Source organism: Rhinolophus ferrumequinum, chromosome 11, assembly GCF_004115265.2.
Source record: "Rhinolophus ferrumequinum isolate MPI-CBG mRhiFer1 chromosome 11, mRhiFer1_v1.p, whole genome shotgun sequence".
Lineage (NCBI taxonomy): Eukaryota > Metazoa > Chordata > Mammalia > Chiroptera > Rhinolophidae > Rhinolophus > Rhinolophus ferrumequinum.
In genome coordinates, this window is record NC_046294.1 from 5484850 (window position 1) to 5508223 (window position 23374).

The following is a 23374-nucleotide window of genomic DNA, read 5'->3' on the forward strand; positions in this document are numbered from 1 at the left end:
ATTCTCACTGCCTGGCACGCGGTAACTAACACCCGGCATATAGACTCATTGAGTGAATGAATGAATGCATTCATTAATTAATCAATCAATCAATCAAGAGGCTACGAGGCAGTGTTAGAGGGTGGGGAGAGGTTGGAGGGGTCCTCTGAGGTGAGAGACCTCCACTTACCTGGAGTCTCCGTAGGAACCGCTCCAGGGCGGGCTTGCCCACCGACCGGATCTTGCTGCGGTCAAGGCGGACCCGGGCATCCGGGCGCCCATCAGAGCCTGTGGTAGGAGTGACGGTAACGAGTCCCTCACCAGCCTCCAGCAAGACCCTCAGGATCACAAACCGGGCCTGCATATGGGCCTGCCGGGGCCCAGGAGAGAAGAGTCATTTGCAGCTCTGAGGTAAAATGTATCAAGTGCTTGGTCTAAGGCCTGATATATAGTATGTGAGCACTGAAGTTTTCTTACTATTTTATTCTCCCCTTTTCTGCCTATTCCTCTCCCCTCAGATACCTCCTCCTTCCTCTGCCCATAAGGGAGGGCAGGTTGCTCGGGAGATAGGAAGGCCATTTCCAGGCAGAACCTTTGTCACCAACATGCTCGCTGCCTCTCTAAACCCCACCCTGATGACAGCAGTGTCCTTCACCGCCAGGATCCCAAACACTTTCTTCTCCACCATCTTGTTTACATTCAACAGAGGGACAGAAAGGGCATCATTATTCCCAGGTGACAGACGACAAAACAGAGGCCCAGAGAGGTAAAGTGACTTGTTTAGGGTCACACAGCTGGTAAGGGAGAGCAAGGACTCAGACCCAAGTTGCCTCACTCTAACATTTGTGTTCTTTTGATGACATTAATATTGCCTCCTTTAAACATGCTTATTTGACTTTTTCAAACATTTCTAGTGCTTATCCTATTTTCAAAGTACATCTCATAACTGAGCCAGTCCAGCCTGATGGCGCTGGAGGCAGACTGCTTGGATCTGAATCCTGGTTCTGCTGATTACCGCGAGTTACTGAATCTCTTTAAGCCTCAACTCCCTCATCTCTAAAATGAGAGTAATAATAGTACCTACCTCCTGGGGTTGACATTGGGAACAAATGAGTTAATTTACATAAAGTGCTTATAACTGAGTGTGGCACAGAGTAAGTCCTATGCAAGTCATCTATTAGGAGTCACAGTAACATCATCTCATTTGATTCACCCTCAAACGTGGGCAGGGAGACTATTACTCCCATTTCATAGGCAGAGACACTGAGGCTCGCAACAGTGATGTAAATTGCCCCCATACACAGTGGAATCTGAGATTAAACTGAGTTCACCTGCCTTATAGGTATGGTGGTCCCATCCCTGCATCCAAAATCCTGATCCTGGCCCCTACTTCAGGCTCCCCGACTCCTGAGGGCTCCCCCCGACTCCCACCTGTCTCCAGTTGGAGGCCTCAGGGGTGTAGAACTCGAGAGCGAGCAGCCCAGCCCGAACCATGTTGAGCCAGTTCACGTAGATCACATCTTCTGCATCAGACCCCTCGAAGCCAAAGATCCTAGGGGAGGAGAGGGAGGTGGTGGGGCGTCCGAGGCTGCCTGGGCCCTGCCCTCCCTGCTGGCACCCCTCCGCCCACAGAGGACGCCTGCCCCCACGCCTGCTGTTCGTACTCCAGCACTTGGGGCTGGAGGCAGAGGTAGAGGCCCACGCTCTCGGCCCGGCACTCTTCATAGCTTGAGGCGATGGTGCTGAACTTGCTGTCCCAGGTCTCCCCGCTCCGGTACCAGCTCTGAATCTGGAAGGGAAAGCCCAGGAAGTAGGCTTAGGGGCGCTGCCACCCCACGTGTGCCCACCCTCCCAGCATCCTGGGGCTCTGCCGAGGCCGCCCTCACCTGCTCCCCCGTCTCCGGGTTGACCACTGTCTCCTGGTCAAAGTTGAACACTCCTTTGTCATCCTGCAGGAGAGGGTCATTGACATGGGGTGAATGATGGAAAGGTGGCCCTGCTCAGGTCCAAGCCTTCAGCCCTGGGATCCCAGGGCCAGACGAGTGGCTCAGAAAGGCGACCAGGGAGCAGTGAGCGAGTGGCAGGAGCAGCACGTCCATGGACACACTGCTGTCTCCAAACCTGTGTCCTGGGACACTTGCTGCTCTCTCAGAGCCCCCGGGAGGTTGGAAGAACCAGGGCCACTGCACCACTGCACAGAGAGCGACTCTGAGGGCGACACGGGAGGGGCTTTCCCGAAGTCCCGCGAAGACCCACTATCTCCAGACCCCAGTTGGAGATGTCCCAGCGGCTGGGCCAGAGAGCCTGGCGGCTCCTCCCTGTGCAGCGTGGCCCTTCTCCCCGCACTGGCAGACGCCCCAGCACGTGCTTCTCTCCCTCGAACAAGCATCACCCTCACCATGCTGTCCACATGCCCGTCTTCTGTGCATCACCATTGAATCCTCACAACCACCCTCCAAGGAAGGTTCTATTACTACCCCACCTCCCAGAGGAAGAAAGTGAGGCTCAGAGACTCAGAGCCCCAAAGCAGAATCAGAGCGCACAACCTCCCTGCACACTGTCTCTTAACAAGAACACTCATTTGCTGAGGGCTTCCTGTGTTCTGGGCAAGACCCAGCACTTTGCTTTTATTCCTCACGACAGCCCATCGAGTAGGGGTCAGGAACCCCATTTTACAGATGGGCCAACTGAGGATCAGTGAGGGGAACTGACGTATCCAAAGCCACAGAGTGGCCACATTTGTCCCCACTTTGCTGTGATTTCAAAGCCTGGACAAGGCTGACACCAGGCTGCTGCCCTCACCAGCTGCTCTCTGAATCCTCCTACTTCAGGCCCAGATCCCAAGGCCCAGCTCCAGCCCTTCCTTCCCCATTCAGTGGGGCAGCCCCTCCCCACAGGGAGCAGGCCCCACCCAGAAACCCACACTCCAATGTCCTCGCCCCACCCGCCTCCAGTCATCTCATCTGTGCAGCTCTGTGCTGGGGATCCATAATGGGCTCTTCTCAACCTGCGAGAAAGCCTGTCTGTCTTTTTCATATTTCCTGAGTGGGTGTCGATGGGGCTCTAGCCATTCTGGCCAGCTGGCAGGAAGAGGCTGCTCTGGGGCGAAGTAGCCCCTACGATACCTGGAAACATATAAGCTCCAGGGAACAGCAATGCAAAGACAGACAGTGCTTCAGCCTCAGGACTGGGAGCATCCAGACACTGCCTCCCCCCAGCTTATTTGTCCCCAGCACTACCTGAGTCACACCCTCAGGGCAGGCTTTCTTGGTATGAGTCAAGAAATTCCTCCTGTGCAAGAGACTCTATGGTGGGGGGACCTTAGCTGGACTGTCCTGCAGGTCCCATTCAGTCCTTGGAGCTCCTGGGACATCTTGGGGGAGGGAGAGACACTGACGGCAAAGACCGAAGCAGTTTCACACTTGGAAAGGGCTGCTCATGGAGGAAGGGAGCTGTAGGCCTGGGCACCGGGCATCCACCGGCCATGTTCTTACCTGCACAAAGAGTTTGCCGCTGCCGTGGCCCAGCAACTCGTGCAGCCCCACCTGCACATCAAAGGAGGGTCCCTTCCAGCGGATGTACAGGTCCTGCCAAGACAAGCAGAGACCTGTGCTGTCGACTGTCCCATCACGGCCACACAGCCTGCCAACGCCCCTTCTGCCAGGCCGAGAGCCCATCATGACACGTTTGGCAAAGGCCTACCACACACCAGGCTCTACACTGGGCACGAGGCGGCCCATCTCATCCTTGCAACAACCCAGGAGGAAGGGACTGCCTCCCGTGTTTGACAGGTGAGGAAAACAGGCTCCAAAGTCACAAGGTCACATGGCTGGGAAGCGGCAGAGCCAGGACTGAAGCTGTGCTCTTTGCCCCTCCCTGCCTTCCTGCTGGCGGCGGAGGTCAGGCCCGGCCCAGCCCTGCCCGGACTGCCGGTGCCCACCTTATCATCCTCCTCCAGGAAGGTGAGCTTCTCCCGCTGCGTGGCGTAGGCCACAGCCAGCACATTCCCCAGCGACACGTTCTTAAAGCCTTCTGTCTGCCTCAGGTCGTCATCTGAAGGAGAGGGCAGGGAGGGGAGAAGGGGCAAAGGTCAAGGGTCACAGACAAGAGCAACAGGCTGGGATGGTGAATTGAGCGGGGCAATTTGAAGCTGGGTGAGTATGTGGTGTGAAGGGGGCGACTCTCAATGGAGGTTCCTGGCCGGGGGTGCTGAGGGCAGGCTGAGGCTCACAGTTGGGGATGTTGATGCCAGCAGGGATGCCGGAACCAGCGAAGGTGAGAACATCCAGGGAGGTGAAGTCGGGGGTGAGGAACTTGTCCTTCTCAAAGGCCGGGGGCCAGGGCAGCTCCTTCAGCAGCTGCTCCGCACTCGCCACCAGCCGCTCAAACTTGGCACTCATGGCCTTGTTCACCATGGCCACGAAGCCTGCGGTGGGGAGAGAAGTGTCTGTGGGTCGGCAGAGCTCGGGAGGGGTCTCACATCCCACTCCACCCCTCCACCCCTCCAGTCTTCATGCATGTAGTGACTGCCTGCTGTGTGTAATGCGCCTGTATGGGGACAGCAGTGACCCAGGCCTGGGCCCTGCCTTCACAGAGGTCACTGAGGTGAGTTGGGCGTGGAGAGAAGGCTTCACTAGGTAACAGCTGAGATGGATCTTAGAGTTTCTGGGGAGTACGTAGGGGGCAGTCTGGAAAGGATCAGATTCCCGGCGCAAGGGACTCCATGAGCAAAGAAGGACGCTTTTCTTGTGGGGGGAAGTATGAGCTGTCCCGCGTGGCTAGAACATTTGGTTTGTGTGGCAGTGCGCGAGGCTGCTGAACAAAAGGGCTGGGACTGATCCTTTCACATTTAATGCAGTTAGAGTTCCCGGCTTAAAGCAGTGTTTCCAAAATGCCCTCCACAGAACACGTTTTCTATGCTAGTCTTCAAAAAGAAAGAGCTCCCTGATCAAATAAGTTTAGGCAGCGCTACATACTCTATCTCCAAGTTCTTAGAGGTTCCTAATCACATTTACATATTAAAGGTACTGAAAAGTTCTGTAGGCAGAGACCCCTTGCTGCTTAGCACCAAACCCTTCTTCTGGATGTAATTCCTATTAATCCTGAATGAACTATACCTCAGAAAGGCCTGGCCTAAGCTACTGCCTGGTCAGGCTCTTGAGAACAATGGGTTAACCCGGCCAAGAGTCAGGCTAGGCAAAGCCTCCTTGTCTGGATTCACTCTGTTCAATGGAATCCTCACACCAGTCCAGGGAGAGAGGGTGATTAAAATAGCAAAGAAGGAAAAGCAACCTAAATGTCCAACAATTGGGGATTGATTAAATAAATTCTGGGGCAGCTGTATGATGGCACATCATGCAACTGTTAGACATGTAGGATAGTATCAAATGTCATGGGAAATTATTTACGATATATTGTGAATACTAAGCAGCTATTAAAAAGAATGTGGTAGGGCAGATAGATGGTTCAGTTGGTTAGAGCGCAAGCTCTGAACAACAGGGTTACCGGTTCAATTCCCACATGGGTCAGTGAGCTACGCCCTCCACAACTAGATTGAAGGCAACAAGCTGCCATTGAGCTTCCAGAGGGGCAGCTGAATGGTTCAGTTGGTTAGAGCACAAGCTCTCAACAAGGTTGCCGGTTCAATTCCCGCATGGGATGGTGGGCTGCGCCCCCTGCAACTAAGATTGAAAACAGCGACTAGACTTGGAGCTGAGCTGCACCCTCCACAACTAGATTGAAGGACAACGACTTAGAGTTCATGGGCCCTGGAGAAACACACTGTTCCCCAATATTCCCCAATAAAATTGAAAAAGAAAAATCCAACTTAAAAAAAAAAAAGAATGTGGTAGGTCTGTATGTACTGATTTGAAAAGATACCAAGGTATACCGTTAAGTGAAAAAAGCAAATGACAGAACAATGTATACAATATTCACAATATCTACCTGGATGAATTAAAAGTAATGTACGTGTGTTAATGCTTAGACAAAGGTCTAGAAGGACTTGTACTCAACTGTGAGCTGTGGTGACCTCTGGAGAGGGGTGACATAGGAGAAGGTAGTAAAGGAGAGATTTCACATTTTATTCTACATACTTCTGTACTGTTCTAATTACAACAAACATGGATTTTTAAGTTACACACACACACACGCAATTACATGCTTTTAAACATTTATAAGCTCTCTATAAAAACAAAAGACAAAAAGTATATTCCAAATTTTAACCTTGGGGCAGGTGAAATCACAGTTTGTTTTTTTTCTGTATTTTCAAAATTTTTGGCTATGAACATGGACTACCTTTCTAATAATAACGAGTTATAATGGGGGGCATCTGAGATTGAGGGTGCTGAGGAGGCCCTTGGGTCTTGGCCCTCAGAGCAGGCCTGGCAAATCAGGACCTGGGAAGGAAAGCTGCAGGTATGCACACCTGCCTTCGCCCCGCCACCTTATGCACTGTCCCTGGGCCTGGATCTATGGGCTCAGATCCAAGCCGCCCGTGCTGCTGGCGCCTTCCTCTCTCCTCCCAGGCTAGTTTCTCTGGCTTCTGGCAATTGGATGCTGCAGACTCTATATCCAGGGGCTTGGCAGAGACAAGTCTAAATTCTCAGGCTGGATGCCCTGCCTTGCACAGGTGGGTCCTGTAGGGGATGTGGGCATAGCAGCCAAGGCAACCTGCCACCTGTCCTGGGATGACAGCAGCTGAGCCAAGTTCACAGTCATGTTATTATGCTCCCATTCACCAGCACTTTTATGCGCCTGGCATTGTGCTGGGTAGTCTGCATATAATATCTCACTTCCCCTGGCACCCAAAAGGGAGCGCCTATGCTTAGAGGTGGGGTTAACTGGCCCAAGGTCACAAAGTCAGGCTTGGAACGGACAAAGCCGGTGCCCAAACCAGATTACCAATGGCAGCACAGCAAAGTGGCTCAGAGCCAAGGCACCAGGGCTCAGCCACCTACATACTGTGCCTCGGTTCCCACATCTGTAAAGTGAGGACAGAAATCCTCACAGGATAAATGAGCGAATATAGGTAAGTGTCCACTCCAGGGCACATCATCAACTCTGGCAGTTGTTATTGTTAGTATTACTGCCCAGGGGGAAGGGGAGAGCCCTTAGGGGGCGAGCGGAAAGGGTTACCGATCTGACCTCCCGCCTCCCAGAAGTTACCTTCAAATTCTCCACGGGAACCAAAGGGGTCTCGGTAGCTCTCGATGAACCCGATATAACTGAGGGAGAGAAGGGCAGAGATGGAGGAGGGGCGGGAAGGCGGGGGTAGGGTGGGGTGGGATGAGGCGGAGCCCCCTCACCTCTCCACAATGGGGCCTTTGTCCTGGATCCAGAAGCGGGAGCCCCTCTTATGAGCCTCGATGGAGCCCTGGGTGAAGCTTTCTATATACTGGGCCAGCATCTGCTCCTGGTGGTTGTTGGCTGCATACGTCTGGGGGTGAGCAGGGGTTGGTTAGCCTCAGGCCACCCACCTACCCCTTCCCTGCCCTATGCTTCCCAGAGGGGCTTGGAGCTCATACACCACAAGCCCCAGCCAGCCCTACCTTGGCCTTCTCCAGGTGCTCCACCACCTTCTGGAGGATGGGTGCATAGTCCCCCCGGGTCACCCGGAAATGGCTCCCCTGGAACTTGTAGCTCTTCAGTTTGGAAGTCATTTCAGAGTCAAGGGCAGGCTCTGAGGGAAAAAGCGTAGCTCAGGGGAAAGGCGAGAGTAAGACACCCCAGCAGGCTTCTCACCATAACATTATTCTACTCTAAGCTCTTCCATGGCCGTCCACTGCCTACAAAAACTAGTATAAACTTTCATCTTCAAAAATATACACATTATGTAGCATGAAATGTTCTAAGTGCTTTACATGTGGCAACTCATTTAAGCCTCACATCACTCTGGGGGAAGAGGGAAATTATCCCCATTTTACAGATGGGGAAACTAAGGTACCAGGAGGTGAATTCCAAGATCACATGGGCAACAAGTAGCAGAGGAGGATTCACATCGTGTGGCAGACTGTATTTAAAAAAGATAGCCCAGGGCAGACGGGTGGCTCAGCTGGTTAGAGCACGAGCTCTGGGCAACACGGCTGCCGGTTCAATTCCCCAATGCTCCAGTGAGCTGCAACTAGAGTGGAGTCAATGAGCTGCTGCTGAGCTCCCGGGTGTCCAGATGGCTCAGTTGATTGGAGCGTGGGCTCTCAATCACAAGGTAAGGTAAGGTTGCTGGTTGGACTCCAGCAAAGGATAGTGGGCTGCACCCCCTGCAACTAACAATGGTGACTGGATCTGGAGCTGAGCTGCGCCCTCCACAACTAAGACTGGAAGGACAACAACTTGACTTGGATGGAGCTGATGAGTCCTGGGAAAAACACACTATTGTTCCCCAATAAAGTCCTGTTAAAAAATAATAATAATAAAAATAAATAAAAAATAAAAAGATAGCCCTACCCTACATGTAATAACAATGGTCCTAATAAGGGTGACTGAGAAGTAGATATGGTAAGAAAGAAGTTGGAGAGCTGTGAGGAAGGGCCGTGAGCCAAGCAATGCAGGCAGCTTCTAGAAGCTGAGAGGGAAGGAAACAGATTTCCCCCTGAAGGCTCCAGAAGGAACTGGAGTTTTGTTTTAGATTTTGGGCCTCCAGAACTATAACAGAATAAGTTTATGTTGTTTCATGCCACTACATTTGTGGTGATTTGTTACAGAAGCCATAGGATACTGACATACTGTTACATTTTGCTTGTTGCCTCTGATCAATAAAATATAATTCTATTTCTATAAAGAAAAAAAAAGCCACAGAATCTCCCATCTCCCATCAGGATGTGGGAGCTATATTCTCTCTTATTGCAGGAGGGCAGGCTTATGACTACAGCAGAAGTGACACATGGGACTGCTGAGGCTAGGTCATAAAAGATGACACAGCTTCTGCCTGGCTCTCTCGGAGTGCTCGCTCTTGGAGCCCAGCTATGGTGAGCAATATGAAAAAGCCACGTGAGGCGTTCTGGTTGACAGCCCTAGCTGAGGTCTCAGCTGACAGAGAGCTAGCATATACAGCTGGATGTGTGTGTAAGGAAACCTGCAGATGATTCCAGCTCCCAGCTGTCAAGTCAGCCCCAGTCTCCAGGTCTTCCCAGCTGAGGCCTCAGCCAAGCTCAAGCAGAAGCAAGCTGTTCCTAGCACGCCCCATCCAAATTCCTGACCAGAGAGCCCGTGGGCACAAAACGGTGGGGTTATATCACTAAATTGTGGGGATGTTTGTTACACAGCAATAGATAACTGATGCACTCAGGTAGCCTGACTCCAAAGCCATTGTCCTATATTGCATCCTATAAGTACAGGCCCAGCTTATATTCTGGTGTGATCTACTCCTATTCCCTTGAATCCCATATCCCTTTCCCTAGTCAAATCAAACTACTTGCTAATTCCTAAATTTTCCCACCACTCTGCCTTGGCTCATGCTGTTCCCTCCACCAGAAGTGTAGTTCCCACCCATCTTCACTTATTCATACACCAAGTATCTGAGTATCTACCAAGTTCTAGCCACTGGGGAGACAATGGTGAATGAAACCTAGTCCCTCAAGGGGCTTGCAGACACGTAGAAGAAAAGGAAAAATAACTGGGAAATTACTGGGTGTACTGATGGGGAGGAAGGGCCCGGACTCAGTTATGGGAAGACAGGGAGAGCTCCTGGAGAAGGTGATGTCCAAGCATGGCCTAAAGGATGAGCAGATGTCATCAGGTGAACATCTAGAGGGGAGGGAGAATATTCCAGGTGGGAAGGAGGAAACAGACTGCAAAGGCCTGTGGAGAGTATGTGAGAACATGGCGTTTTCAGGGAACTAGAAGCTGTTGAGCATGGCTGGGGCATGGAGTCTCAGAGGAAGACTGGGAGGGATATGAGGCTGGGAGCTGAGAAGTTGTAGGTGGGGAGGGAAGGGAGGGCCAGATTGCAAAGGTCCTCCTAGGGGCCTGGACATTCCTGCCCACACTGCATCCATTTCCCTCTCACCTAGAAACAGACCCTAATTTTCCTTTGAGAAAACCCCACCACTACCACCTCCAGTTCAAGTGGTGGGAGGAGCCGATCTCATTGCTTGGCTCGGAAGTAGGCTTGGGACCAGATCTAGCCAATCAGAGACCTGGCCCTTCACCACAGGGATCAGTTCATAGGTAAATATGGGATCCAAAATAGAGAAACTAGAGCCACTCCAAGACCTTACGAAGAAGCTTCTGGGAGCAAAGGACCCTTCTTCTGCTGAAACGGCCAGGCTAGTGTCTGTCTATCAGGCCCTCTGTGGGAGCAGCTGTGAATGAAGCCAAAGAAAGCCCAGCCAAGAGATGGAGAAACTTGTTTTTCAATTTAAATTGTCATTAATTTATTGGGGTGACAATGGTTTGTAAAATCATATAAGTTTCAAGTGTACAATGCTATAATACATCTTCTATCTATTGTATGGTGTGTTCACCACCCAGAGTCAGTGAGAAATTTCTGAGAATACTGTCTGAGCAGCTGGATCCAGCTGTGCCTACACACTTTCTACTCTTGGCTTCTTAATTACACAAGGCTGTAAAGTCCCCTTTTGGTTTAGGCAAATGTAAAATAGATTCCTTCACTTGTAACCAAAGAGTTATGAACACTGGAGCCCTTAGAGATGGATTTGGGCTTGACCTTGAGGTACTTTGAAAGACACTTAGTAGTAAGTTCACCATCCTCACATATATAGAAAGGAGCTCACCTGTGCTAAGCACGGAAGCCAGCCGCACCTCATAGCGGGGCTTCCCATCCTGGTCGACCTCCTTGAAGAGCCGTGTGTTATAGGCACTGAGGTTCTGGAAAAGATCAGGGCAGGGGATGAGGAGAGAGGAAGTCCCGAGAGGGCTGTGGAGGAGGCGTAGGGAAAGCGGGTCACAGCAGGGAGAAGAAGACACAGAGACAAAGCAGGCCGGGGCTCCCTGGGGACCTGCCGGAGTGAGCTGCGAGGGGAGAGAGCCGGTGGGCAGGCCAGGGCAGACTCTCCTGCTCTGTTCAGTACACTGAGCACTGACTTTTACTAAGCACTGACTTAGCTGTGCCAGGTACCACATGACCTCAGCTAACCCAGAGCTACACGAGGCAGGCGCCATTGCACAGACAAGGAAACTGGTCACACAGCTGCTGAGCTGCTAAGTTGGGAGGTGAACCCCACATGTGGACTCCCCGGCAGCTTTCATGTTCTGCCTTGACCTGCCCTTCGACCTGGGGTGGGGTGAGGACGTCTTTATTTGAGCCAGGCTGACTCTTAGACAAGAATCCCCAAGTCTTCTCCACTTCAAGGACCCAAGATGCCCGGGTCTCTGGGCCCAAGCTGAGACCCAGGAGTAGGTGCCAGGAGCGAGGAGGCCCCATCAAACCACTGCCCCAAGTTCCCCAAACCTGTGAGTCCAGGAAGTCTTGGGCCAGTTTGGCATCTTCCATGGTACAATCCCCAGAGAAATAGGTGGTGATGCCCTGTCGGAGGCAGATGGAAAGGAGGAGTTGCTGAGGTCGGAGGCTGCAGGGTGGTTGGTGAATCCCTTCCCGGTGCATGCTCTCCAGCCCCAGGTTTCCTGCACCTCCTTCTCAGCAGCCTCTATTCTGTCTCCCTCCATCTCTTTCCAGGGGAAAGAATTGTAACACAAACAATAGAGGCCCTCCTGCAGCTGTGCTCCAGCCTCTCACAGGTCGGCCCAACCCTAAGGCTTCCCTTGTCACTCACCCTACATTAGCTCCCAAGCAGCCTCCAGAGGCAAAAGCCTGGGTCCCCCTCCTTTCCTCTCCTTCCCTCGTCAGCTCCCTCCAGCTCTCAGCTCTCTCTCCTTCCCTCCTCCTGCACACAGCATCCCAGGATATCAGAAAGCATTCCATCCAACCCGCTTCCCATTTTACAGATGGCAAAACTGAGGCCTGCAGTGGGGAACAGCTGTGCCTCAAGAGTGTGAGACAGAGCCTGCTGCATCCCCATTGAGTCCCTCTTCTCCATACCAGGTGGCCTGAAAGGACACCCTCCACTCCCCTGTATGGTGGGGGTCCTTACCTCCTTCCCCAGCCCGAGGTGTCGAAGCCTCGGCTCCAGAGAGTACATGAGCTCCCCGCAGGTCTGCCAGAGGCCCCTGACTGCTTCTGGCTGCTGCTGGGAGGCCTTACTCCCCAGGATCACACGTTCCAGCTTCTCCTGCAGGGGACGGGAGGCCATTGGCCCAGCCACATCACCTAAACCTGCCTTCTGGGGCCTCCACAACCACCCTCCAGCCCTTCTCCCACAATCTAACACCTTCCAGCTCCTAGTGCAATCGATGGACCTGAGAAATGTCAAATTTCAGGCCCCACCGCAGACCTTTCAATCAAAAGCTGCATTTCAACAAGATCACCAGGCAGTGCGTGTGCACAGTAAGGGCTGGGGGCCCTGGTCTAAGAGCTGCCTTGGCTCCAGATGAGCCCGAGCCCCAGTCCCAGGGAGGGACTCCTGTACCCAGGCTTCTCCACTGTCCCCAGAGATGACCAACAGGCTTCATTTCTGCACGCACCTAACAGTTCACAAAGCACTTTCACGTCCTCCCCTTGGGTCAGCAGTCAGGAGACTGCACCCAGCGAGGCTGGGAGCTGACCTGAGCTCCTGCAGTGTGGCAGTGGCAGGGTTAGGGCTCTGCTCAGGGCCTCCCTCCCATCCCGCTGGCCCCCAGTTTCCCACCTTCCCCGCCCTCCTTTACTCACCTTTGGCAGGTTGGGAACAAACTTGGTGTCGCCGAAGGACTTGTAGTTGCCCATGTTGGAATAGACCCCCGCAGCATAGACCAGGAACGCCTGGAGGGAGGTGGGCATCAGACACCTGGAGGCATAGCCTCCCTGCCCCAGGGAGGTGCCCTCCTGAGAGGTTAACACCCAGAAGAACCAGTATGGGTGAGGCTGGGAAATATGGGGGCAGGACCCAGATCCCAGAAAGCCCCCACCTGGCCCCAACATACCTTCGCACACCCCCGTCCCACCAAAATGGTCTTCTCAACAGCTACCAAATACAGCCACCTTTGTTCCTGCTATGCCCAACATGCTCTCAGTCACCTGCGGCCGTCCCATGACCTTTCAGGCCCAGTCCAAACACCGTCGCCTGTAGAAAGCCTGTCCTCTGCCCCCACCTGGCAGGCAGCTGGCACCAGAGGCACCAAATGCTAGGGCTGGAGGGGTCCTGGTCCTCTACTCTATGGCTTCGGCTGGCCCGAAATCTAGTCTCCCTTCCTCCAGCAACAAAACCTCACATCTTCCTTTGGGCAGGAACTCCCCTCACCCACTGCAGGGGTGGCCATAGGCTCAAGCTGGCCAGTTAGAGCCCTCCCTAACCAGGAAATCTCCCAGGTGCAAAGAGAGCCTGTTTCGTACTAGGGGTCACCAAGCCCGGAGCCCCTGCAGCTCCCTGCTGGAGTCAGGAAAGAAAGCAAAGCTGAGAGATGAAGACTGCATCACAATATCACTGAGCCCCCAAATCTAGCCATGCCTGGAGCCTCCCCTGACCCTGTACTCTTCAATTGTGTAAGCCAATAATTCTCTCTTTTTTAAAAAAATACTTTATTTTTTAGAGTAGTGGTAGGTTCATGGCAAAACGGAGCAGCAGGTACAGAGATCTCCCGGGTACCCCCTTCCTCCACACAAGCGCAGCCTCCCCCACTCTCATCATCCCTACTAGAGTACGACATTTGTTACAGCTGACGAACATACACTGACACATTATCACACGAAGACCACAGATGACATTGGGGCTCCCTCTTGGTGGTGTACATTCTGTGGGTTTGGACAGACGTATGACATCTATCCACCATTATGTACGATACATTATTCTATCACGTAGTTTCACTGCCATAAATAAAAATCGTCTGTCCTCAAAATCAAAATGCCTGGCAACCACTCATCTTTTTACTGTCTCCACAGTTTTGCCTTTTTCAGAATATCATGTAGTTGGAATCACATAGTAGGTAGCATTTTTAGATTGCTTTCTTTCACTTACTAACCTGTTTCTCCCAAAATAAGATCTAGCCAGAAAATCAGCTCTAATGCATCTTTTGAAGCAAAAATTTATGTAAGACACTGTATTATATTATATTATATTATATTATATTATATTATATTCCCAGTCTTACAGTAAAATAAGATCGGGTCTTACATTAATTTTTGCTCCAAAAGATACATTAGAGCTGATTTTCCAGCTAGGTCTTATTTTGGGGGAAACACAGTAATATGCATTTAACTTGCTCCATGTCTTTTCATGGCTTGAGAGCTCATTTCTTCCCCCACCCCTTTTCCCACCTCCCCCCGCCACCACTCCAGTTCAAGCCCACGCCGGTTCAAGCTGTTGTTTCCCTGTCTAGTTGTGTCGGTGGGACGCCGGTGGTTGGTCGGTCGGCAGCTCACAGTAGCACACAGCAGCCCACGACAGCTCACGCTCACGCTGACCTCTGGCTGCTCACAGCAGCCCAGCTCCAGGAAGAGCTGTTGTTCACAATTTTAGCTGTAGAGGGCGCAGCTCACTGGCCCATGTGGGAATCAAACCGGCGACCTAGGCATTAGGAGCACAGCACTCCAACCGCCTGAGCCACCAGGCCAGCTCTCATTTCTTTTTAATAATGAATAATATTCCATTGTCTGGATGGACCACAGTCGATTGATTCAGCTACAGAAGGCCATCTTAGTTGCTTCCACATTTTGGCAATTACGAATATAGCTGCTAAAACATCCATGTGCAGGTATTTGGATGGACCTAAGTTTTCACCTCCTTTCAAGTTTTAACCTTGGTAAATACCAAGGAGCGTGATTGCTGGATTATATGGTAAGAGTATGTTTAGTTTTTAAGAAGCTGCCAAACTCTTGTCCACAGTGGCTGTACAAGTTTACCTTCCCACCAGTAATGAAAAAGAGTTCCTGTTGTTCCACATCCTTGCCAACATTTGGTGTTGTCAGTGTTTTGGATGTTGGCCAATCTAATGTATATGTAGAGGTATCTCATTATTTTTTAAATTTGAAATTCCCTAATGAAATATGATGGGTAGCATCTTTTCATATGCTCATTTACCATCTGTATATCTTCGCTGGTGAAATAATCTGTTAAGGTCTTTGGCCCATTTTTTAATTGGGCTGTTTGTTTGCTTATTGTTGAGTTTTAAGAGTTCTTCATATATTTTGGATCATAATCCTTTGTCAAACATATCTTTTGCAAATATTTTTTCCCAGTCTGTGGCTTGTCTTTTCATTCTCTTGACAGTGTCTTTCACAGAGCAGAAATTTTTAATTTAAATGAAGCCCAGCTTATCAATTATTTCTTTCAAGGATCGTACTCTGTGGTGTATCTAAAAAGTTATCTCCAAAGTCATCTAGAGTGCCTCTTTTGTTATCTTCTAGGAGTTTTGCATTTAAGTCTGTGATCCACTTCGAATTAATTCTTGTGAAGAATGTAGAATCTCTGTCTAGATTCATTTTTTGCATGTGGATGTCCATTTGTTCCAGCATCATTTGCCTAAAAGAATTTTTTGCTCCATGGTATTCCTTTTGCTCATTTTGTCAAAGATCAGTTGATTATACTTATGAGTCTATTTCTGGGCTCTCTATTCTATTCCATTGGTCTATTTGTCTATTCTTTTGCCAATACCATAATTACTTGATTACTGTACATTTACGGTAAGTCTTGAAGTCAAGAGGTGCCAGTCCTCCAATTTTGTTCTTCACTATTGTGTTGGCTATTCTCCATAAAAACTTTAGAATCAGCTTGTTGATACCCACAAAATAACTTGCTGGAATTTTGATTGGGATTGCACTGATTCTATAGATCAAGTAGGGAAGAACTGACATCTTGACAATATTGAGTCTTCCTATCCATGAACATGGAATATCTCTACATTGATTTAGTTCTTCAATATACTCCATCAGTTTTATAGTTTTCCTCAGATAGGTCTTGCACATATTTTATTGAACTTATAACTAAGTATTCCTTTTTATTGTAAATGGTATTTTGTTTTTAATTTCAAATTCTTGTTCATTGATGGTATATAAAAAGGCAATTGACTTTTGTATATTAACTTTGCATCCTGTAACCTTGTTGTAAACACCTATTAGTTCCAGGAGTTTTGTTGTCAATTTTTTCAGAGTTTTCTACATAGATGAACATGTTATCTACAACAAAGATGGTTTTATATCTTTGTTCTCAATATGATATTTTTATTTCCTTTTCTTGCCTTATTGCATTAGCTAGGACTTCCAATACAATGTTGAAAAGCAGTGGTGAGAAAGAACATCCTTGCCTCGTTCCTGATCTTAGTGGGAAAGCTTTGAGTTTGTCACTATTAAACACCGTTTTCCCCCGAAAATAAGACGTAGCTGGACCATCAGCTCTACTGCGTCTTTTGAAGAAAAAATTAATATAATACCAGGTCTTATATTAATTTTTGCTCCAAAAGACGCATTAGAGCTGATGGTCCAGCTACGTCTTATTTTGGGGGAAACACGGTATGATGTTTGCTGTAGGTCTTTTGTAGATGGTCTTTGTTGAGGAAATTCCCCTTTATTCCTAATTTACTGAGAGTTTTTGTCATGAATGGGTATTGGATTTCGTCTCACGCTTTTTTCTGCCCCTACTGATATAATCATGTGATTTTTCTTCTTATGCAAAGGATTACACTTACTGATTTTCAAATGTCGAACCAGATTTGCAAACCCAGGATAAATCCTACTTGGTCATGGCGTGTAATTCTTTTTACACAGTGTTGGATTTGATTTGTTAATGTTTTGTTCAGGATTTTTGCATCCATGTCCATAAGAGATATTGGTCTGTAGTTTTCTTGTAATGTCTTTGTCTGGTTTTGGTATTAGGGTAGTTCTGGCCTCCCTGAATGAGTTCAAAAGTGTTCCCTCTGATTCTCTCTTCTGGAAAAGATTATAGAGAATTGGTATAATGTTCTTAGATATTCAGTAGAATTCACCAATGATCCTAGTGTTTTCTGTCTGGGAAGGTTACTAATTCTATTTTTTTAATGCCCATGGGATCTATAGCAATGTCCCTTCTTTCATTTCTGACATTAATGGTTTGTGACCCTCTTTTTTCTTAGACAGACTAGCTAGAAGCTTAGCTACTGTTATTGTCTAAATGCTTGTGTCCCACCCCTTCCAAATTCATATGTTGAAACCTAACCCCCAAAGTGATGGTATTAGAAGGTGTAGCACTTGGGAGGTGATTAGGTCATGAGGGCAGAGCCCTCATCATTGGAATTAGTGCCCTAATAAAGGAGACCCAAGACAGTTAGCTCATCCATTTCACCATGAGAGGACAAAGTAAGAAGTCAGGAGTCTGCAACCTGGATGGAAGAGGACTTTCACCAGAACCCAAATATGCTGGCAACCTGAACTTGGACTTCCAGCCTCCAGAACTCTGAGAAATAAATTTCAGTTGTTTATAAGCCACTCAGTCTGTGGTATTTTGTTATTGCAGCCCAAAAAGACTAAGACATCAATTTTACTGATCTTTCCAAAGAATAAGCTTTGGGTTTCATTGATTTTCTCTGTTGATTTCTTATTTTCAATTTTATTGATTTCTACTCTAATTTTTATTATTTCTTTTCTTCTGCTTACTTTGGATTTAATTTACTCTTGTGTTTTCTTGTTTCCTAAGGTGGAAACTTAGATAATTCATTTTAGACTTTTCTTCTTTTCTAATATATGCATTCAATGCTATAAATTTCCCACTAAGTACTGCTTTCGCTGCATCCACAAATTTTGACAAGTTGTTTTTATTTTCACTTAGTTCAAAATATTTTTAAATTTCTCTTGAGATTTCTTCTTTGATCCATGTGTTACTTAGAAGTGTGTTGTTAAATCTTCAAGTATTTGGGGGATATTCCAGCTATCTTTCTGTTATTGATTTCTAGTTTAATTTCATTTTGATCTGAGAGCAGACATTGTATTATTTCTACTCTTTTAAATTTGTTCAGATGTGTTTTATGGCCCAGAATGGGGTCTGTCTTGGTGAAAGTCCCATGTGAGCTTGAGAAGAATCTCTATTGTGCTGTTGTTGAAGTAGTTTATATATGTCTATTATATTCAGTTGATTGATGTGTTCTTGAGTTCAACTATGTCTTACCGATTTTCTGCCTGCTGGATCTAACTATGGAGGTATGATAAAAAAAAAAACAACAAAAAACGGTGAATGTCTAAATAAAAAGTAAAAGACATATTGCCATTAAACCCACTCAAAATACTCCCCCTCACTTCAAACACATTTATCCCATTGTTCTCGCCACTTTCTGAAGCAGTTCTGGAAGTCCTCTTTCATAAGTGTCTTTAGTTGCACTGTCGTGGCTGCCTCGATGTCCTGAATTGATTCAAAACATTTACCTTTCATGGTCATTTTGACTTTGGGGAAGAGCCAGAAGTCGCACAGTGTCAGATCTGGTGAATAAGGTAGATGAGGACACCCCGTAATGTTTTTATTTGACAGAAATTGCCATACCAGAAGCAATGTGTGACAGAGCGTTGTCATGATAGAGGATGAAACCATTTGCCCATTTCATGTTAATGCATTATTTATGATCCATGATTTATGGCACACTTTAAAACACACCTATTCTCAACTGTAGCTTACACCCAACTGATTGCACAGAACAAGTTGAAACTTGTCACACAATGTTACTAAGGTTCGACACGCCACTTCCCATATTGAAGATTCCTGCCTTTCTGTTGGATGGCACTCAGCAGCAGCATTCACCATAGTTTCTGATCACACTCGTATTTCTGAAAGAAGGGTGTTAAAATCTTGAACTATAATAGCAGATTCATCTATTTCTCCTTGCAGTTCTACCAGTTTGTGCCTCATATATTTTGATGCTCTGTTGTTAAACACATACACGTTAAAGACTGTTACGTCTTCTTGGAGAACTGACCATTTTATCGTTGTTATGCTCCTCCATATCCTTGATAACTTTCCAGGCTCTTAAGTTTGCTCTTTCCAAAATTAATATAGCAACTCCCACTTTATTTTGATTACTATTGGTATAGGATATCTCTCTCCGTCCCTTTTAATCTATAGGTGTCTTTATATTTAAAGTGGGTTTCCTGTCAACAATATACAGTTGGGTCTTGCTTTTTGATCCACTCTGACAATCTCTCTTTTAATTGGTACATTTAGACCACTGACATTCAAAGTGATTACTAATATGGTTCTATTAATACCTAACATATTTGTTACTGTTTTCTATTTGTTGTCCTTTTTTGTCTTCCATTCTTTTTCTGCCTTTTGTGGTTTTTAACTGAATCTTGTATATGATTCCATTTTCTCTCCTTTCTTAGCATACCAGTTGTACTTCCTTTTTTACGTTTTTTTAGTAGTTGCCCTAGAATTTGTGATATACATTTACAACTAATCCAAGTCCACTTTCAAATAACACTATACTGTTTTGTGGGTAGTGTGAGTACCTTATAATAACAAAATAATTCTAATTCCTGCCTCCCCTCACCTGTGTCATTGCTGTCATTTATCTCACTTATACATAAGCATACATAAGTTTTATTTATATATATATATATATATATAATTGAACACATTGTTGCTATTATTTTGAACAAACTGTATTCTCTGAGATCAATTCAAAATAAAAAAAAATAAATTTGTATTTCACCTTCACTTACTCCTTCTCTAATGCTTTTCCTACATCTCCAATATAGAGCTGAGTTTTTGACCTATATCATTTTTCTTCCCTAATGGATTTCTTTTAACATTTCCTGCAAAGCAGGTCTACCAGCAACACATTTTTTCAATTTCTGTTAGTCTGAGCAAGTCTATTTCTCCTTCACTTTTGAAGGATAACTTCACAAGTACAGAATTCTTTCTAGGTTGGGGACTTTTCTTTCAGCACTTAAAATATTTCAACCTGCTTTCTTCCTGCTTGCATGGTTTCTGAGAAGTTGGATGTAATTCTTATCTTTGCTCATGTACCGGTAAGATTTTTTTTTCTTTTCCTTTGGCTTCTTTCAAGACTTTTTATTTATCTTCGATTTCTTGTAGTTTGAAAATGATATGCCTCGGTGAAGGGGTTTTCTTTTGCATTTAGGAAAAAAAAAAAGTTGGTGTTCTCTGAGCTTCCCAAATCTGTGGTTTGGTATCTGACATTAATTTGGGGAAATTCTCAGTCATTATTGTTCCAGATATTTCTTCTGTTTCTCTCTTTCTTTTCCTTCTGGTGTTCCCATTACATACATGTTACACCTCTTATAATTGTCCCACAGTTCTTGGATAGACATGTTTTTTTCCATCTATTTTCTCTTTGCTTTTCAGTTTTGGAGGTTTCTATTGAGATATGCTCAAGCTCAGAGATTCTTTCGTAAGCTGTGTCAAGTCTACTGATAAGCCCATCAAAGGCATTCTTCCTTTCTGTTACAGTGTTTATGACCTCTAGCATTTTTGGTTCTTTCTTAGAATTTCCATCTCTCTGCTTACGTTGCCCACTTATCCTTTCATGTTGTCTACTGTATCCATTAGAGCTCTTAACATATTAATCATAGTTGTTTTAACTCTTGGTCTAGTAAATCCAACATCCTTGCCATATCTGAGTCTGGTTCTGATGTTTGCTCTGTCTCTTCAAACCATGCTTTTTGCCTCTTAGTATGTATTGTAATTTTTTTCTTCATAGCCAGACATGATGTACTGGCTAAAAGGAACTGCTGCTCTAGTAACACGGTGGTAAGGTATGGGGGCAGGGGAAGCGTGCTACAGTCCCACGATTAAGTCTCAGTCTTTTAGTGAGCCTTTGCCTCTGGACTGAGAACTTCTCAGTCCCATGATCCAGCCTCACCCTTAGGTGGGACAGAATGGCTTGAGTGGGCTAGAGTTGGCTGTTTCCCTTCACCTAGGTCAGTTAGGTTCTGATCAAACTCTAGTACATTAGATTCTCATTAAATAGCTTCTCCTGAGGGTAGACCATGTTAACATGAACAGAATGTTCAAGCATACTTCAAAACTGGTTCCTTTTCTGTGCCCCCTGCTGGAAGCACAACGGGCTTTATCTCTGAAACTTGTGAGAACCAGGAAATATCCCCAAAAGTGTGGGAAAATATCCCCAAAAGACTGGGTTCCCCTGGAATTTTTAAAACTCAGAGTTATCTACACTGAGCCTATAGGAACTCATCGTTAACAGCTCAGGTCTTCCTATCCCAGCACTGGTTCCAGTGGAGGTTCCTGCTCATAAAGTTTCGCTCTGGGAAGTTGTGATTCTCTGCACTGCCTGTTTTTCTCCAATTTGGGTACAGCAGTTTGCCCTGTGATCTCACTTCTCTTAAGGATCTAAGAAGAGTTGTTGATTTTTCAGTTTGCTCAGCTTTTTACTTGTTGTTTGGACAGACTGGCAACTTCTAAGCTCTTTCCTTACATGCCGGACCAGACACTGGAAGTTATGAGTTTTTTACATTATGCCAATTTGAGGTGGGTTTCTGTTACCGACAAACAAAAGAATCCTTCTGAAAATAGTAATACTTACGTAGCACTTTTCCATTTATAAGCACTTCCTCAGCTTTTAGCATTTTTAAAGAGGAAATCAAGGCCCAGAGATGGGATGTGAATACACAAAGTTCAAACAAGGTAGAAGAAACAGCCTGGGCCTCAGCTTAGAGATAAGCAATCCAATCCCTTTATTTTACATATAGAAAAATAGGCCATATTCTCATACATTCTTGGTGAAGCTTTTTCAGAAGATTTAACAACACTAATTAAGTGTAAATGTACAGAGCCTTTGACCCAACAATTGTCCTTCTAGAAATAGATCCTACTCACACATGTGCACAAGTATGCTCATTGTGGTGCTGTTTGTAAGAACCAGGAACAAAAGAAAAAAATAATAAAAACCAAAACAAACAAAAAAAGGAAAAAGAAATTTTTAAAGAATTTAAAAAGAACTGGGAACAATTAAATGTCCAGCAATAAAGAAAAGATTAATTTTAGCGTACACTGTGTGGGAACACTTCACAGCCAATAAAAATGAGGTGAACTAATATGTACCCCAAAGAGGTTCTCCAAGACATGGCGTTCAGTGGAAAAAGCAGGACTGAAAAAGGACTCATAGGAACATGGAGAGTGTGATTGCATTTATGCAAAAGAGAAAATAAGGAACCGACACATGCACGTGCACATGTGGAGGTATAGAATACAGAGGGCTGAAAAGGCTGTCTGCCCGCCATCCTTAGTGGTTACCTCTGAGAAGGGCATAAGAATGAAATGATCTCCACCTATTGTTTTATGTCCTTCTGCATTGTTGTAATGCATTATGAATGCACTCCTGTATTACTTGGCCAACAGATCCACAAACAAACAATAACCAGGGGACGGAATATTCTGCCCAGGGACACAAAACATGGTAAAGGAAGACGTGGTTCAGAAAATAGACCTCCTGATTCCTACTCTGGCCTCATTCCTCTACCGTCTCTGAATCTCCACAGCTGTTTCCTTTACTCAAAGCCCTCGTTATAATCACGGCAGCCACCATTTATCTTGGAGTCGGGTCACCACAACCCTAAGAGGTAGAGATTACCCTCATGCGTATTTTGCAGATAAGAAGACTGAAGCTCCGGGAGGGGAGGTTCCAGTATTTGTAATTTTTGGTTTAATCCAATGAGAGAGAAAGAACTTTGTAACCCAGCTTCCTGGTTCCTCACACCCAGAAACCACTCAAGAAATGCACGTTGGCCTGAGAGAACTGACCTGATACTCCTCCTCGGTAAGGCCTTCAGCCAGGGCATGCTGGCGCAGCTGGTCAGGGTCCTGGGCATGGAAGAGGCGGCTGAGCAGGGCATAGATGTAGGGGGCCTCAGGGGAGGTCTGCAACAGCACAGCCAGGCCTCCATACCAGGCAGCCCGTGATAGGTGGTGGGCATAGAGGCGCTCTGTGGGTGACAGCAGGCGAAAGGCCTCGCGGCAGTCCAGGCTAGACACGCCGATGTCATTGGGCAGGATGTACTGGGTGTCCGCCATGGGCCCTGCTGAGAACCATCACCATCATCATGGCCATCATTTACCCCAAACCAACCGCACACCTGGCTCTGCACTCTCGTGATCTCATGTAATCCTCCCAAAAGCCCATGAGGAAGGGAGTACCATTGTACCCATTAACCAGATATGCTAACTGAGGCTCAGAGATCAGGTGACTCACCCAAGGAGATGACAAAATACATTGGTGGGCCATATTTGGCCTGTGGCCCCTCAACCTAAAAGATGGAATCCAACTAACTAGTCTTACGGATTGGGAAACTGAAGCCCAGTAAGGCTAGGAGCTTTGCCTAATAACACAAGGGAAGGGTCAGAAGTAGAGACCTGCATCTCCAGACTCCCAGCCCAGGTCCCGCTCTGGCTCCCCACCTCTTTCTCTG

The 23374-nt window shown here is 47.0% G+C and overlaps 1 protein-coding gene across 2 annotated transcripts in view; it reads right to left on the minus strand.

The window, feature by feature from the left end:
• Positions 1-23374, minus strand: part of DPP3 (dipeptidyl peptidase 3) — a 30010-nt gene that overhangs the window by 5654 nt on the left and 982 nt on the right. The window contains exons 2-16 of one of the 2 annotated variants that reach the window (XM_033119806.1): positions 22710-22984; positions 12707-12796; positions 12030-12167; positions 11390-11464; positions 10713-10806; positions 7530-7660; positions 7287-7417; positions 7147-7205; positions 4211-4405; positions 3920-4032; positions 3474-3566; positions 1866-1928; positions 1644-1768; positions 1411-1531; positions 170-349 (exon numbers count right to left, since the gene is read on the minus strand). In XM_033119806.1, the coding sequence (XP_032975697.1) occupies positions 170-349; positions 1411-1531; positions 1644-1768; positions 1866-1928; positions 3474-3566; positions 3920-4032; positions 4211-4405; positions 7147-7205; positions 7287-7417; positions 7530-7660; positions 10713-10806; positions 11390-11464; positions 12030-12167; positions 12707-12796; positions 22710-22984 (1883 nt within the window). Of the gene's footprint in view, positions 1-169; positions 350-1410; positions 1532-1643; positions 1769-1865; positions 1929-3473; positions 3567-3919; positions 4033-4210; positions 4406-7146; positions 7206-7286; positions 7418-7529; positions 7661-10712; positions 10807-11389; positions 11465-12029; positions 12168-12706; positions 12797-22709; positions 22988-23374 lie in introns of both variants that reach the window. The other variant, XM_033119805.1, reaches the window with a different exon arrangement.